At 50.6% G+C, this 17,036-nt stretch overlaps 1 protein-coding gene across 4 annotated transcripts in view; it reads left to right on the top strand.

The window, feature by feature from the left end:
* The window catches only part of col11a1a (collagen, type XI, alpha 1a), a 376,434-nt gene that overhangs the window by 22,171 nt on the left and 337,227 nt on the right, over nucleotides 1-17,036 (top strand). For all 4 annotated transcript variants that reach the window (XM_069939457.1, XM_069939458.1, XM_069939456.1 and 1 more), the window contains exons 2-3: nucleotides 6,955-7,122; nucleotides 12,142-12,355. In XM_069939457.1, the coding sequence (XP_069795558.1) occupies nucleotides 6,955-7,122; nucleotides 12,142-12,355 (382 nt within the window). The remainder of the gene's footprint in view (nucleotides 1-6,954; nucleotides 7,123-12,141; nucleotides 12,356-17,036) is intronic.

Below are 17,036 nucleotides of genomic sequence, written 5' to 3'. Positions count from 1 at the left end.
CTCACGTTCATCCAGATGAACACATTGATGATCATCAATACTACAGTCTTGGTGTTTCCCACAGACTCCTACATCTGAGTATCTGCTCCCACTCCCAACCATTTCTCTGCTCTCAATCCATTGATTCCAGTTGTATCGTGCAATCACTGGATGATGTTCCTGATTCCAAATCCTAGATGGCAATGGAGACAGGAGCGAGGAGGCCCTGAGACCCCTCAAGTCTGTCCCACCATTCAATATTGTCACGGCTGATCTGCTCAGCCTCATCTCCTCTTGCAGACATTTAAATTAAAACATACAGCACAGTAACAGGCCCTTTTAGCCCACAAGTCCATGCGGCCCAATTACACCCAATAAACCTACACCCCTGTACGTTTTTTAACGGTAGGAAGAAACTGGATCCCACGGGGAAAACCCATGTAGACTCAGGACATCGTACAAACTCCTTACAGACAGCGCGGGATTCGAACCCCGGTTCTGATCGCTGGTGCTATAACAGCATTACGTTAACCACGCCACTCCACATTTGGCCCATATCCAGTGGTTCACAACCTTTTTTTTTCCCATTCACATAGCATCTGAAGTAATCCCTTAATAACCACAGATCACCACTCAACCTCCTTTTGTCCAGGACAACAATCCCATCATTTCCAGTCTCTCATTACAACTCTAAACCTGCAGAACAAGCTATCAAAATATCCCTGTGAATCTTTCCTGCACTTCTTCCAGCTGAAGCTATTGTGTAGCCACCAGAACTACACACTGCACACCAAGAGTAGTCATGTCAATGTCTTCTCCTCCTGTGTCAGTTTACCATTGCCCAAAGTTCATTGATCTATCAAAACTTTCTTGTGATCCAGTCCCCACACCCCTCCTCTTTTAATCCCCAGTGATCCAGTCTCCACACCCCTCCTCTTTATATCTACACTGATCCTGTCCCCACACCCTTCCTCTTTAAATCCCCAGTGATCTAGTCCCCACACCCCTACTCTTAAAATTCTCACTGATCCAGTCTCCATGACCTCTAGGATTGAGGAAATTCACCTCCCTCTGTGAGAAGAAGTTCCTATGCATCTCAGTTTTAAATGACCACCACCTCATCTTGGTAACTATGTCCTTCGTTTGTGACTGTCCCACTGATGGACCCATCTCCATATCTCCCCAATTATGTCTTCTTGAGATTTAATATGTTGCAATAAGATTCTTTTTAACTTTGTAAAGTACAGACCACCTGTGTGGATCAGATCTCCCTCTCATCCCAGGGAATAGCTTGGAGAATCTCCCCTGGACTGCCTGTGAATTTACTTTCCACCGAGACCAGCCCATGTGAATATGAACGTTCTGAGTCCATTTTTCCTTCTGCTGGAAATCTAATCTCAAGGCAAAGTTTGAGGAAGTCTGAAATGTCCCCAGTGTCCCGAACCTATTGCATTTTCTCATCCAACATCCACCAACATCTGACTCTGTGTTTTTGTGTTATCACGTCACATGGCCCCTCAGCCGGCCATCAATCAACTATATGCACCAACCCTACATTCATCCCATTCCATTCTCTTCCCATTCCTTTCAACCCCCATCCCACCAGATTCTTCCCCTCACCCACACACTGGAGGGAATTAATCCACTGACCTCACATCTGTGGGATGTGGGAGGGAACCGGAGACCCACACAGTCACAGGGAGAATGTGCAAATTCCACACAGACAGCGCCGGGTTACAGGATCCAACTAGGGTCTTTGGAACTGTGTGCCAGAGGCTCTACCTGGGCAGTCCATTCCTGGGGCTGGGAAAGGCCAATCTCGCCTTGATTTTCATGTGGGTAAATGTGGTGACAGGCAGGCATCATGCTTCAGAGAAGTAGCTTACATTCTGCAATCCTGCTTGGTCTTGAGAACAAAGAGAAGCAGCTCGTTGATGTGTGGATTAGGTGGAGCTGGCCCCACATTTCCCATTGGTATTAGCTGGGTATTGATGGTGAACTCACCCTTTCAAGTATCCATCCAAGGATGCAGGCAGTCAGTGATGAGGTCTGAGAGGTGGGCAGTTCACTCGGATTTCCGTTGGCGATCTGGAGGAGCCCTTCATCTCATCCAATTGTAGCAGACACTTCACTCAGGTTGCCGGTTTCACAACCTCTCAAATGACAGTCAGTCTGTCTGGGGAAATGACTTCAGCAAAACACTGGGATGGCAGGAATGCAACAACCTCAGGATTCAGACTCATATAAACTGCACAGAACTTTGCACAGCCCTCAAGTGTGATCCCTTACCCTGACCCCCGATCATGACTCCTGATCCTTGACCATAACCAGTGACCTCTGACCATGACCCTTGACCATTGAGTGTGATGCCCAACTCCAGTCATGGCCTTGTGACTCGCAAACTTGACTCGTCCTCAACAGTGACATGCAAACTTTATTCATGACCTTTCACCTTGATGGGTGACCATTGAACTTAATCCTTGACCATGACCTTCACCTGAGACTGTGACAAATTGACTAGTGTTGTCTCTGACCCTCAACATTTGACCTTGACCCATGGCATGTAACTGCCTTGTCATATTACAAAGTCATGGTTCTCAGCTGAGAGAAGTGGTAAGGGGTTGTTTCTGTAATGAGGGGTGTGAGTTGTGTGGGGACTGCAGAGGAATGTTATGGTGGGTGGTTATCTCTGGGACTGGAAGAGTGTGAGATATGGTGAATGGTTGTTTCTGGGATGGGAAGGAGTGTGAGTTGTGGTGAATGCTTGTTCTGGGAATGGGAGAGGGTGTGAATTGTGATGAATGGTTGTTCTGGGAATGGGAGAGGGTGTGAATTGTGGTGAACGGTTGTTCTGGGAATGGGAGAGGGTGTGAATTGTGGTGAATAGCTGTTCTGGGAATGGGAGAGGGTGTGAATTGTGGTGAATAGCTGTTCTGGGAATGGGAGAGGGTGTGAATTGTGGTGAACGGTTGTTCTGGGAATGGGAGAGGGTGTGAATTGTGGTGAACGGTTGTTCTGGGAATGGGAGAGGGTGTGAGTTGTTGTGAACAATTGTTCTGGGAATGGGAGGGGGTGTGAGTTGTGGTGAACGGTTGTTCTGGGAATGGGAGAGGGTGTGAATTGTGGTGAACGGTTGTTCCGGGAATGGGAGAGGGTGTGAGTTGTTGTGAACAATTGTTCTGGGAATGGGAGAGGGTGTGAGTTGTGGTGAACAGTTGTTCCGGGAATGGAAGGGGGTGTGAGTTGTGTTGAACGGTTGTTCCGGGAATGGGAGGGGGTGTGAGTTGTGTTGAACGGTTGTTCTGGGAATGGGAGAGGGTGTGAGTTGGTGGTGAATGGTTGTTCTGGGAATGGGAGGGGTGTGAGTTGTGGTGAACGGTTGTTCCGGGAATGGGAGAGGGTGTGAGTTGGTGGTGAATGGTTGTTCTGGGAATGGGAGAGGGTGTGAATTGTGGTGAACGGTTGTTCCGGGAATGGGAGGGGGTGTGAGTTGTGGTGAACGGTTGTTCTGGGAATGGGAGAGGGTGTGAATTGTGGTGAATAGCTGTTCTGGGAATGGGAGGGGGTGTGAGTTGTGTTGAACGGTTGTTCCGGGAATGGGAGAGGGTGTGAATTGTGGTGAACGGTTGTTTCGGGAATGGGAGAGGGTGTGAGTTGTTGTGAACAATTGTTCTGGGAATGGGAGAGGGTGTGAGTTGTGGTGAACAGTTGTTCCGGGAATGGAAGGGGGTGTGAGTTGTGTTGAACGGTTGTTCCGGGAATGGGAGGGGGTGTGAGTTGTGTTGAACGGTTGTTCCGGGAATGGGAGGGGGTGTGAGTTGTGTTGAACGGTTGTTCTGGGAATGGGAGAGGGTGTGAGTTGGTGGTGAATGGTTGTTCTGGGAATGGGAGGGGTGTGAGTTGTGGTGAACGGTTGTTCCGGGAATGGGAGAGGGTGTGAGTTGGTGGTGAATGGTTGTTCTGGGAATGGGAGGGGTGTGAGTTGTGGTGAACGGTTGTTCCGGGAATGGGAGAGGGTGTGAGTTGGTGGTGAATGGTTGTTCTGGGAATGGGAGGGGTGTGAGTTGTGGTGAACGGTTGTTCCGGGAATGGGAGGGGGTGTGAGTTGTGTTGAACGGTTGTTCCGGGAATGGGAGGGGGTGTGAGTTGTGGTGAACGGTTGTTCCGGGAATGGGAGAGGGTGTGAGTTGGTGGTGAATGGTTGTTCTGGGAATGGGAGGGGTGTGAGTTGTGGTGAACGGTTGTTCCGGGAATGGGAGGGGGTGTGAGTTGTGTTGAACGGTTGTTCCGGGAATGGGAGAGGGTGTGAGTTGTGGTGAACAGTTGTTCTGGGAATGGGAGGGGGTGTGAGTTGTGGTGAACATTTGTTCTGGGAATGGGAGAGGGTGTGAGTTGGTGGTGAATGGTTGTTCTGGGAATGGGAGGGGTGTGAGTTGTGGTGAACGGTTGTTCCGGGAATGGGAGGGGGTGTGAGTTGTGGTGGAAGAAAGGGATTGTAACTAGAATTGAGAAACATGAGGAAGAATTTTTTCTGCTTTTTTTACGCGACTGTAAAGCCACCTATTCTACCTCAATATGGCTGTCGGGTGGTCACATGAAAGTGGAGAACCCAGCCAGGAAGTGTACTTACCTAACCCCCCTCCTGTAGGTATATTCTCCAGCTCAGTGAATCCTCCTTTGCACCTGAAAGCAGCAGTGGGACTACAGCCGCAGTCCACACGAGCCTTCTTCAGTCGGCATGTTCAGGTGACAGAAAGGCGTCTTCTCCGTGGCCACATGAACGTCCCAAATGCACTCCCCCAGCTGCGTCTGCCAGCACATTATCTGAGTCCGAGCACCTGAAAGCGGCTAGTGAGTGGTTGGAACCTGGAACACTGCTGTGGTACATGCAACTTCCATGGCGGCCTTCAAGAGTGAATCTGAATAATATGGAGTGTGTTTAAGATTAGAAGGCCATAGAGGGGTTTTGGCAGTGAGAAAAAGAGATGCTCTCGCTGGGAGCCTGCATAGGTAGAAGAGCCCCCTTTTGTTCCGTAATTGTTCTGTGATTGAGAATTACTCACTATCCCCGATAGGAATCCAATGCCAACTCTTGCATTTGCCTCCAATTGCCATCCTCACTGGAGATCCACTTATCACAGGAAAACAAGAATGGGGTGGGGGGGCAGTCAATTGAATCCTCACAGCTGATCTGACCCAGTCCTCATCTCCTCTTCAGTTCCCCATCTCTCTCAAACCTTCGATCTTTCAAACATTTATCTCCCTCCTCTTTAAATCCCCCAGTGATCCAGTCTCCACACCTCTCTTTAAATCCCCGTGATCCAATCCCCACACCTCTCCTCTTTAAATCCCCAATGATCCAGTCTGTACACCCCTCCTCTTTAAATCCCCCAGTGATCCAGTCTCCACACCCCTCCTCTTTAAACCCCCAGTGATCCAGTCTCCACACCCTTCCTCTTTATTATCCCCAGTGATCCAGTCTCCACACCCCTCCTCTTTAAACCCCCAGTGATCCAGTCTCCACACCCCTCAGCTCTAAATCCCCAGTGATCCAGTCTCCACATCCTTCCTTTTTAACCCCCCCAGTGATCCTGTCTCCACAAATCTCCAGGGTAGAGTACTCCAGAGTTTCCCCTCCAAAAGTTCCCACACAGTTCAGTTTTAAATGACTGTCCTTAATCTTGTAAGTTCTTGGCTGAGTCCTGATCTTTAGATCATCTGTTTCATGGATTAAACATTGCAATTATAAATAGTCCCCAAATCACAGTGTGGGGACTGGTCTGGGAGATGATTGGTGAGATTACAGGGTGTGGTGTCAAGTTGTTTGTGTTGGAAGTGCTCCCCCTCTGATGCCAGCTCCAACAGGAAAGGAGGTGAACTGCACAACACTGGTGTGTTCTACCCACTGAGGTCCATAAAATCATGAGGGCATCGCTAAGGTGATCGTGACAGTCCAGGGGAGAGGTGGAGAGTTGAGACAAGTGGCCATAATTATCAGGTGGCGAGGTGAGATAGAGAAGGGAGGTGAGTGGACCTGTGGGATCCCTGTCTCCCAGTTGGTCCCACATCTCCCTTGGATCCCATCTCCCCTGCCACTCCCTGTCTCCCCATCTTCCCCCCGCAACACCATCTCCTCAAGCTGCCCCTGTGTCCCCAACTCCCCCTCGAGACCCCATCTCCCACCGCATTCTCATCTTCCCCTTGGTCCCTGTCTTCCCTCACATCCTTGTCTCCTCCGCATCCCCATCTCCCCCCATGTCTCCATCTCCCTTCATGTCTCCATCTCCTCCTTGATCCCTGTCTCCCTCCGTGACCCTCTCTCACCCCGTATCTCCATCTCTCCCTTAGTCTGTCTCCTCCCACATCCCTGTCTCCTCCACATGTCCCCGTCTCCACCCGTGTCCCCATCTCCCTTGCACCCTGTCTCCTCCACATCCCTATCTCCCTCCATGTCCCCCTATATCCTGCCTCCCTCCCATGTCCCTCCAGGACCCCCTCTCTCCTTGTGTCCCTGTCTTTTCCTGTGTCCCTCAGGGACTCCCATCTTCCCCCCCCTCCATGTCCCTCTGGGATCCCCCTTCTACCCCGTATCCCTTCAGGATATCCTCTCCCCCATATTCTTGTGTCCCACGAGGACCCCCATCTCCCCCCATGTTCCTCTAGGACCCCTCTCCCCCTGTGTCCCTGTCTCCCCCCAGGACACCCATCTTCCCCCTATGTCCCTCCAGGACCCCCATCTTCCCCATCTCCCCACCTGTGTCCCTATGTTCCTCCAGAACACCCTCTCCTACATCCTTTAGGATCACCTTCTACCCACCGAGTCCTTCTGGGACTCCCATCTGTCCCAGTCTCCCCCCCCCCTTGTTCCTCTGGGAACCCCCTCCCCCCCCCCCCATCTGCCCCTGTATTCCCTGCCTGGATTTGATTCTGTGCTGCTCACTCACTGGCTGACCTCACTCTTCCTTCTCTCCTCAGCAGGCCCTGTTGATGTTCTCCGAGCTTTAGAGTTTCAGAATTCTCCAGAAGGAGTTGTACAAACAGCTGGCTTCTGCAAGAACCGACGGAACACCCCTGGACCAGATGTGGCCTACCATATCAACAAACGAGCACAGCTCAGCGCCCCCACCAGCCAGCTGTACCCTGGTGAGTAAGGGTCCTGGGGAGAGAGTGGCCATTCTAAGTTTGGGGGGCAGGGTAGGGGATAGACGGCTATGGAGTTAGGGGTCAGGGGTTGGGATCAGGGTCATCTATTGAGTTGAGGTGTTGGTGATGGAGTCAGGTGATAAATGAAATACGAAAGTCTGCAGACACTGTGATTGGAGTAAAAACACATCGAAATGCTGGAGGAGCTCAGCCGGTCTCACGACATGTATGGCTTCATCAGTCTGACACTGGGTATAACTTGTGTCTGGAACCAGAGGTAGTGGGAAAAGTATGAAATGAGTACTCTGCATCGAACTTCACCAAGGAGAGGCACACAGAGGAGTGTGAGGAATGAGATGTGTTGGGGTATTTGTGATCAGAGCTGGTGCTGTCTTTTGAAAAGTGTCAATGTGAAGGGTCCCCAGGCATGATGGGATGGAAAACACAGAGCATAACTCTCACCTGTTACATGTCACGGTGCAAGAATGCTCATCAAGCCCCTGGCAATCTACTCTCTTGCCTCCTGCGATATATCTGAAAGAGCCATGCAAGTAGGCAGGGTGGTGAGGCAGGTATGCGACGTGGCTGTCTTCATGAGTCGGGTTTTGAGAACTCGAGTAAGAAGGTGGTGTTGCAACTGTATAGAACTTTGGATAGGCTGTGAGTTCTGTGTGTAGTTCTCAAGTTCTAGTTTATTGTCCCCTGTACTGAGAAACAGCAATAAAGTTTTGTTTGCGAGCAGCCCATCAAGCGAAGCCAGATATAATGTGGCAGTACCTGCTCAGAATAGAGTGCAGATTGAGAGGGAGATCAGTTGGAATAGAGAAAAAGCAACTGAATGTCAGTCATGTGATGTTCACTCAGGAGTCTGATAGTGGCAGGAAAGAAACTGTCCTTGGATCTGGTGGTATGCAATTTCACACTCAAGGATCTCCTTTCTGAAAGGAGGGGATCAAGAGCAAATGGCCGGGGAGCAATGTATCTTGGCGTATATGGCTGCTTTTCCAAGGCAGAAGAAAGTGGAAATGGAGTTGACACATAGGAGGGGTGTGTGATGGAGGGTGACCAGGACATCCTAGAGTACTCCAACCATGGTCACCGATCAACACTGGGCAACCAGGATGACCCACGATACTCTAACCGTGGTCACCGATCCTATACTGGATGACCAGGATGTCCCATTGTACTCCAACCGTGGTTACTGATCCTACACTGGGTGACCAGGACGTCCCACAGTACTCCAACCATGGTCACCTATCCTACAATGGGTGACCAGGATGCCCCACGGTACTCCAACTGAGGTCACCAATCCCTCGCTGGATGACCAGGACGTCCCACAGTACTCCAACCATGGTTACCGATCCTACAGTGAATACAGAATGTTCCACAGTTCTCCAATCATGGTCACCGATCCTACACTGGGTGACCAGGACATCCCACAGTTCTCCAACCATGGTCACCGATCTTACACTGGGTAACCAGGACGTCCCACAGTCCTCCAACCGTGGTCACCGATCTTACACTGGGTGACCAGGACGTCTCACAGTTCTCCAAACATGGTCACCGATCCTATACTGGGTGACAAGGACATCCCACAGTCCTCCAACCGTGGTCACCGTTGATGAGAGAGATTTAGCTGTAAAGAGGGATTGGACAAACTTTGATTTGAAGGCTTCAGAAAGACCTGATAGCCATTTACAACATTATCAGGGGCCTTATTAGGAGAGACAGTCAGAGTTTTTTTTTGCAGGTATGATTGACTGCTGGTGTCAGTTGAGACGGGGAGTGTTTACAGGAGATTTACAGAGTCAGAGCTTTTTCTGACCATGAGGATACTGCGTGTAATGTATGCACTGGCAGTGGAGGGGTGGGTACTGGGAATGCACTGGTGGTGGTAGATGCTGTCCACCTACAATGCACTGGCAGTGGAGGGGTGGGTACTGGGAATGCACTGGTGGTGGTAGATGCTGTCCACCTACAATGCACTGGCAGTGGAGGGGTGGGTACTGGGAATGCACTGGTGGTGGTAGATGCTGTCCACCTACAATGCACTGGCAGTGGAGGGGTGGGTACTGGGAATGCACTGGTGGTGGTAGATGCTGTCCACCTACAATGCACTGGCAGTGGAGGGGTGGGTACTGGGAATGCACTGGTGGTGGTAGATGCTGTCCACCTACAATGCACTGGCAGTGGAGGGGTGGGTACTGGGAATGCACTGGTGGTGTAGATGCTGTCCACCTACAATGCACTGGCAGTGGAGGGGTGGGTACTGGGAATGCACTGGTGGTGTAGATGTTGTCCACCTACAATGGGAGTGCACTGCCAGGAGAAGGTGTGGGAGCCAGGAATGCACTGCCATTGGAGGTGGTAGGTGTAGGAATGCACTGCCATCAGAGGAGTTGGGTAGTGGAATGTGCTGCCAGTGGAGGAGTGGTACTGGGAATGCACTGCCAGTAGAGGTGGGTGCCTTGAATGCATTGCCGTTGAAGGTGGGTGGATACTGGAATGCACTGGTGGGGGGTGGAGTAATGGTTACGTGAATGCACTGGGAGTGGTGTGGGTGGGTGCTGGTATGCATTGGCGGGGGAGTACTGGAATGCTCTGCCAGTGGAGGGGTGGGTACTGGTATGCACTGGCGGGGGAGTACTGGAATGCTCTACCAGTGGAGGGGGTGGGTACTGGTATGCACTGGCGGGGGAGTACTGGAATGCTCTGCCAGTGGAGGGGGTGGGTACTGGTATGCACTGACGGGGGCGGAGTACTGGAATGCTCTGCCAGTGGAGGGGTGAGCACGGGTATGCACTGGCAGGAGTGGAGTACTGGAATGCTCTGCCAGTGGAGGGGTGGGTACTGGTATGCACTGGCAGGGGAGTACTGAAATGCTCTGCCAGTGGAGGGGGTGGGTTCTGGTATGCACTGGCGGGGCGGAGTACTGGAATGCTCTGCCAGTGGAGGGGTGGGTACTGGTATGCACTGGCGGGGGAGTACTGGAATGCTCTGCCAGTGGAGGGGGTGGATACTGGTATGCACTGATGGGGGCGGAGTACTGGAATGCTCTGCCAGTGGAGGGGGTGAGCACGGGTATGCACTGGCAGGAGTGGAGTACTGGAATGCTCTGCCAGTGGAGGGGTGGGTACTGGTATGCACTGGCAGGGGAGTACTGAAATGCTCTGCCAGTGGAGGGGGTGGGTTCTGGTATGCACTGGCGGGGCGGAGTACTGGAATGCTCTGCCAGTGGAGGGGGTGGGTACTGGTATGCACTGGCGGGGGGAGGAGTACTGAAATGCTCTGCCAGTGGAGGGGGTTGGTACTGGTATGCACTGGCGGAGTGCGGAGTATTGGAATGCTCTGCCAGTGGAGGGGCTGGGTACTGGTATGCACTGGCGGGGGTGGAGTACTGGAATGCTCTGCCAGTGGAGGGGGTGGGTACTGGTATGCACTGGCGGGGGAGTACTGGAATGCTCTGCCAGTGGAGGGGGTGGGTACTGGTATGCACTGACGGGGGCGGAGTACTGGAATGCTCTGCCAGTGGAGGGGTGAGCACGGGTATGCACTGGCAGGAGTGGAGTACTGGAATGCTCTGCCAGTGGAGGGGTGGGTACTGGTATGCACTGGCAGGGGAGTACTGAAATGCTCTGCCAGTGGAGGGGTGGGTTCTGGTATGCACTGGCGGGGCGGAGTACTGGAATGCTCTGCCAGTGGAGGGGTGGGTACTGGTATGCACTGGCGGGGGAGTACTGGAATGCTCTGCCAGTGGAGGGGGTGGGTACTGGTATGCACTGACGGGGGCGGAGTACTGGAATGCTCTGCCAGTGGAGGGGTGAGCACGGGTATGCACTGGCAGGAGTGGAGTACTGGAATGCTCTGCCAGTGGAGGGGTGGGTACTGGTATGCACTGGCAGGGGAGTACTGAAATGCTCTGCCAGTGGAGGGGTGGGTTCTGGTATGCACTGGCGGGGCGGAGTACTGGAATGCTCTGCCAGTGGAGGGGTGGGTACTGGTATGCACTGGCGGGGGGAGGAGTACTGAAATGCTCTGCCAGTGGAGGGGCTGGGTACTGGTATGCACTGGCGGGGGGGGGATGTGGAGTACTGGAATGTTCTGCCAGTGGAGGGGGTGGGTACTGGTATGCACTGGCGGGGGTGGAGTACTGGAATGCTCTGCCAGTGGAGGGGGTGGGTACTGGTATGCACTGGCGGGGGGCAGAGTACTGGAATGCTCTGCCAGTGGAGGGGGTGGGAGAAGATGTGTTTGCTGACTTTCAAGAAGGAGTCATACAGATCTGGGATGTCAAGGCAGTTGATGGTGCAGTAGGTTGTTCAAGGTGATAACAGAATTCAATACACATTCATGATGGAGGAAGAAGCATCCATTAGAAGCAAAGGGTGACCAATGTTTCAGGCGTCTGCTCTTCAACAAGCACCCCTGCTTCCTGCAGCAGAATCTAGATTAATTGGATAGTTGGGTTGAGCATTGGCAGATGGAACTTCATCCTGACACAAGCAGGGAGTTACAGTAATGAAGTGAAACAGGGGTAAAACTTTTACAGGGAAAGGAGAGAGCATGGGGTGACTGTCCATCGTCCTGTAAAACTGGGTGAATCAGTAGATGTGAGGTGATTGCCTCCATGGATTAGGGCATGGAATACAAGGGTTGGGATGCAATGTTGTCTGCACATAGTCCATATCATACCATTCCATCCATTTTGATGTTTTATTTAATCTGCAGGAGTTCTTTGGGGATGTGATTTGTCGAATAGGAAAGGAGACCAATTGGATGGGGTATGGAAAGTGGAGGAAGAGGCATTACTGAAGGGGGGGAGTCACTCTGGAAGGAGTACTTTAAGTCTGGGTGACACATATCCTCTGGCTGGACAGTTACCTCGCTCCCCTGAGACTGTTAACTGCTGCTCGTGGGACCTTACTGAGCGGTGGTCGTGGTCCACCACTCCCACTGGAGATGGGACAGTGGCCCCGCTGGCCTAGAGGTTCTGAGCTGTTCACTCTGTTTCTCCCACAGACGGATCGTTTCCCCAGGATTTCTCCATCCTTGTCACTTTGAAACCCAAGCGAAAAACTCAGGCCTTCCTGCTGTCCATCTACAATGGACAAGGAGTGCAGCAGCTGGGTCTGGAGATTGGACGATCCCCTATCTTTCTCTATGAAGACCAACATGGCCGACCAGCTCCAGAGGACTACCCACTTTTTGGAACCATCAACCTGTCGGACAACAAGTGAGTGGGGGCAGAATTTGGGCTCAGTTCATGAGTCCTGAACATGAAGGTCCTCCGCTTTGGACAGACACTGCCTGCAGGGAAACATAGGGAGATTTAAGGGAGGGGTTCACAGTGATCAGCGATGTGGTCAATAGGGCAGAGTGACGTGGGTTGGTAGGACCGCCAGAGGGGAGAGAGGGAGTGCATCAGTGGTCATGTGCTGGGATCTGGAGCAGGGGAAGCAGGTTCAGCAGCAGTTTGCATGCACTGGAGGGAAACACACTGGTGCAGTAGGTAGTACCATTGCCTGACAACCCAAGGGTCCTGGGTTCGATCCCCACCTCTGGAAGTGTCAGTGCAGAGTTTACATGTTTTCCCTGTAACCACCAGTTTTGTTGAGAAAGTTTCGGAAATTAAAAGGGACGAGTCTGGAGACAAGGATTTGCAAACAAACATAACTTTATTAACACAACAATTGATAAGAGAAATAATTTAAAAGGGGGTGTGGGAACATAGGAACACAGTTTATAAGGGAGTGTGGGAACATAGGCACACAGTTTATAAGGGAGTGTGGGAACATAGGAACACAGTTTATAAGGGAGTGTGGGAACATAGGAACACAGTTTATAAGGGAGTGTGGGAACATAGGCACACAGTTTATAAGGGAGTGTGGGAACATAGGCACACAGTTTATAAGGGAGTGTGGGAACATAGGCACACAGTTTATAAGGGAGTGTGGGAACATAGGCACACAGTTTATAAGGGAGTATGGGAACATAGGCACACAGTTTATAAGGGAGTGTGGGAACTTAGGCACACAGTTTATAAGGGAGTGTGGGAACATAGGCACACAGTTTATAAGGGAGTGTGGGAACATAGGCACACAGTTTATAAGGGAGTGTGGGAACATAGGCACACAGTTTATAAGGGAGTGTGGGAACATAGGCACACAGTTTATAAGGGAGTGTGGGAACATAGGCACACAGTTTATAAGGGAGTGTGGGAACATAGGCACACAGTTTATAAGGGAGTGTGGGAACATAGGCACACAGTTTATAAGGGAGTATGGGAACAGGCACACAGTTTATAAGGGAGTGTGGGAACATAGGCACACAGTTTATAAGGGAGTGTGGGAACTTAGGCACACAGTTTATAAGGGAGTGTGGGAACAGGCACACAGTTTATAAGGGAGTGTGGCAACATAGGCACACAGTTTATAAGGGAGTGTGGGAACATAGGCACACAGTTTATAAGGGAGTGTGGGAACATAGGCACACAGTTTATAAGGGAGTGTGGGAACAGGCACACAGTTTATAAGGGAGTGTGGGAACATAGGCACACAGTTTATAAGGGAGTGTGTGAACAGGAACACAGTTTATAAGGGAATGAGGGAATATACACACACAATTTAAAAGGGATTGTGGGAAAAAATTGTAATGGGAAACAAATGGGGGAAAAAACATTACATAGTACACAATTATTACTTCACACAGGTGATGCAGACATTCACACCTTATAAGCAGGGGTTATATATGTCCTCCTGGACCCCTGAATGAGAGGAGGTGGATCTGGTTCCACTGTACCCACAGGGAATCAGAATCAGGATTTATTCTCACAAAAAAGTCATGAAATTCATTTTTTTGCGGTGACATTCATTATGTACACATTCATATTATAACCATCTTATGACATTACTATAAAAATATTAATGACAATAATGGTGGACGAAAAGTAAGGCAGAGTCTTTGGTTCATTGTCTGTTCCGGAATCTGATGGTGGAGGGGAAGAAGCTGTCCTTGTGCCGCTGGGTGCTTGTCTTTAGGCTCCTGTACCTTTTCCCAATGGTAGCGGAGTGAAGAGGGCATGGACTGGGGGGTGGGGTCTTTGAGTATAGAAGCTGCTTTTTTAAGACACTGCCTCATGTCGATGTCCTTGATGGAGTGAAGGCTGGTGCCTGTGATGTCACAGGCTGAGTTAACAACCCTCTGGAGTTTATTCTTGTCCTGAGATTTGGCACCTCCATACCATACAGTGATGTAATCAGCCAGAATGCTCTCTGCGGTACACCTGTAGAAGTGACATGTTGGACCACCTCAGACACTTCATGTATAGCCACTGGCGAACCTTCTTCATGATTTCATCGACATGGAAGCTCCAGGACAGATCCTTGGAGATGTTGACACCCAGGAATTTGATGTTCTTGTCCTTCTCCATGACTGAGCCCACATTGAGGACTGGGACATGTTCCCCTGACTTCCTCCTGAAGTCCACAATGATCTTGGTTTTGTTGATGTTGAGTGTAAGGCTGCTATTGTTCCACCATTGAACGAGCTGATCTATCCCCCTCCTGTACGCTTCCTCATTGCCGTTTGTGATTCTGCCAACAAGTGTGGGATATTTGCACACTCTCGGACCCCTGATCAGTTGAGAGCTACAGCAATACTACTGCTCGGCTTCAGTGCAGTGTGCACCTGACCTGCGACCCTTCCAAGCAACGTCTACAGTAGTGACCTGGCATGGAGCAGTGTCTGGGGTTATCACCACAAGCAGAGAGAGTGAACGCCCTCTGTGCTATTGCTAAATACAGGGCTCTGGCCAATAAGGACGGTGAGTGATTTGAACCAGCAGATGGCAAGGTGTGCACTGACCAGTGGTCTGAGCCCAATCTTAACTGACATTCCACCTATAAATTGCAACTTTGGTTATAACTTTGTAACTTTGGGTGGAACATAAAGTACCCCATGTACTGACAGGTGGTGAACCATCCGAATGAGTTTCAGGCAGGGAGGCCACGTGATCACCAGCAATACACCAGGCTCCTCCACACACAACCCTGCCTAGGTTCCCCAGGGGCTCAGGTTTCCTCTCATGTCCCACAGACATGCTGGCCATTGAACATAGAACACCAAAGTGCAGTACAGACCCTTCAGCCCTCAATGTGCCATCCAAAATATTCCTTAAAAATACTAAACCCTTCTTCCACATAATTCTCAATTTTTCTTCCACCCATATGACTGTCTAAAAGTCTCTTAAATGCCCCTAATGTTCCAGCCTCCACCATCATCCCCAACAAGGCATTCCAGGCCCCCACACCTCTCTGGGTAAAAAAACCTACCCCTGATGTCTTCCCTAAACTTCCCTCCCTTCACTTTGTACATATTTCCTCTGGTGTTTGCTATTCCTGCCCTGGGAAAAAGGCACTGGCCATCCATCCTAACTATGCCTCTCGGAATCTTGTCGACCTCTATTAAGTCTCCTCTCATCCTTCTACACTCCAAAGAGAAAAGTCCCAGCTCTGCTAACCTTGCCTCAAAGATTTGATGTCCAATCCAGGCAACATCCTGGTAAATCTCCTCTGCCCCCTCTCCGAGGCTTCCACATCCTTCCTATAATGAGGTGATCAGAACGGAACAACACTCGAAGTGGGGTCTCACTATAGATTTGTAGAGTTGCAGCATGATCTCTCTACTCCTGAACTCAATCCTCAGTGGGTTAATTACCTCTAGAGTGTGGGTGAGGGGTAGAATCTGGGGATAGTCAGTGGGAACGTGGGGAGAATAGAATGAGATGAATGTAAATGGGTGGTTAATGGTGAGCACGGACTTAGTAAGCAGATGAGTCTGTTCTGTGCTGTCTAACTATGACAGCAGTGAAGGGAGTGTTTGGCATGTGAATGGAACGGTGAAAGGTGAAAGGCTGGATAAGTGGAGTTCTTCTTGCATCTTGGCTGGGAATTAACCTCCTTACATTCTCCATGTCTGAGCTGACCATGATGCTAAAGTAAGCCAATCGCATCTGCCTGCACATGAACCAAGTCATGTCAAGTTTATTATCATCTGATTGTACAAGTACAACCCCATGAAACAGCATTCTCCCGTCCTTGGTGCAAAAACACATAGATACACAACCTGACATCAGTCTCTCACACACACACAGTCACACACAAACAATTCACATGCAGGACAAGTACTTTATCTATAAAGTAAATATTGTCTCATATAGGTGAGAATCTCAGAGGGTGTGTGCAATCAGTTATTTTGGTCGTTCAGCATTCTCACTGCTTCTGAGAAGAAGCTGCTCCTCAGCCTGGTGGTGCTGGCTCTGATCCTCCTGTATCTCTTCCCCGATGGAAGCAGCTGGAAGATGCTGTGTGCAGGGTGGAAAGGGACCTCAATGATTTTGCATACCTTCTTCAAACAATGATCCTGGTCGATCATGTCGTTGGGGATAGGGGGGTGTAGGGAGACTCCAGTGATCCTCTCTGCCATTCTTATGGTCCTTGGATTGACCTCCGATCCATTTCTCTGCAGCAACTGTACCCACACTATGATGCAGCTGGCCAGGACACTCTTGATAGAGACCCTGTAGAAGGTTGACATAATGGAGGCCGATAGCCTTGCCCACTTCAGTCTCCTCAGGAAGTGAAGTCACTGTTGTGCCTTCCTGACCAGTGGGGAGATGTTGAGTGTCCACGATAGGTCACTGGTTAAGTGAACTCCAAGGAACTTGGTGCTTTCCACGACAGAGTTGTTGATGTGTAGTGAAGGGTGGTCATTCCTGGTCCTCCTGAAGTCCACGATCATCTTCTTCCTTCATCTTGTCCACCTTGAGACTCACGTCGTTACACTTGCACCATTTCACGAGGTTTCCCACCTTTACTCTGTAGAGCTACTCATTGTTGTTGCTGATGAGACCAACG

The sequence above is a fragment of the Narcine bancroftii genome, chromosome 5 (genome assembly GCF_036971445.1).
Source record: "Narcine bancroftii isolate sNarBan1 chromosome 5, sNarBan1.hap1, whole genome shotgun sequence".
NCBI lineage: Eukaryota > Metazoa > Chordata > Chondrichthyes > Torpediniformes > Narcinidae > Narcine > Narcine bancroftii.
This window is presented reverse-complemented; position numbering and strand designations above follow the sequence as displayed.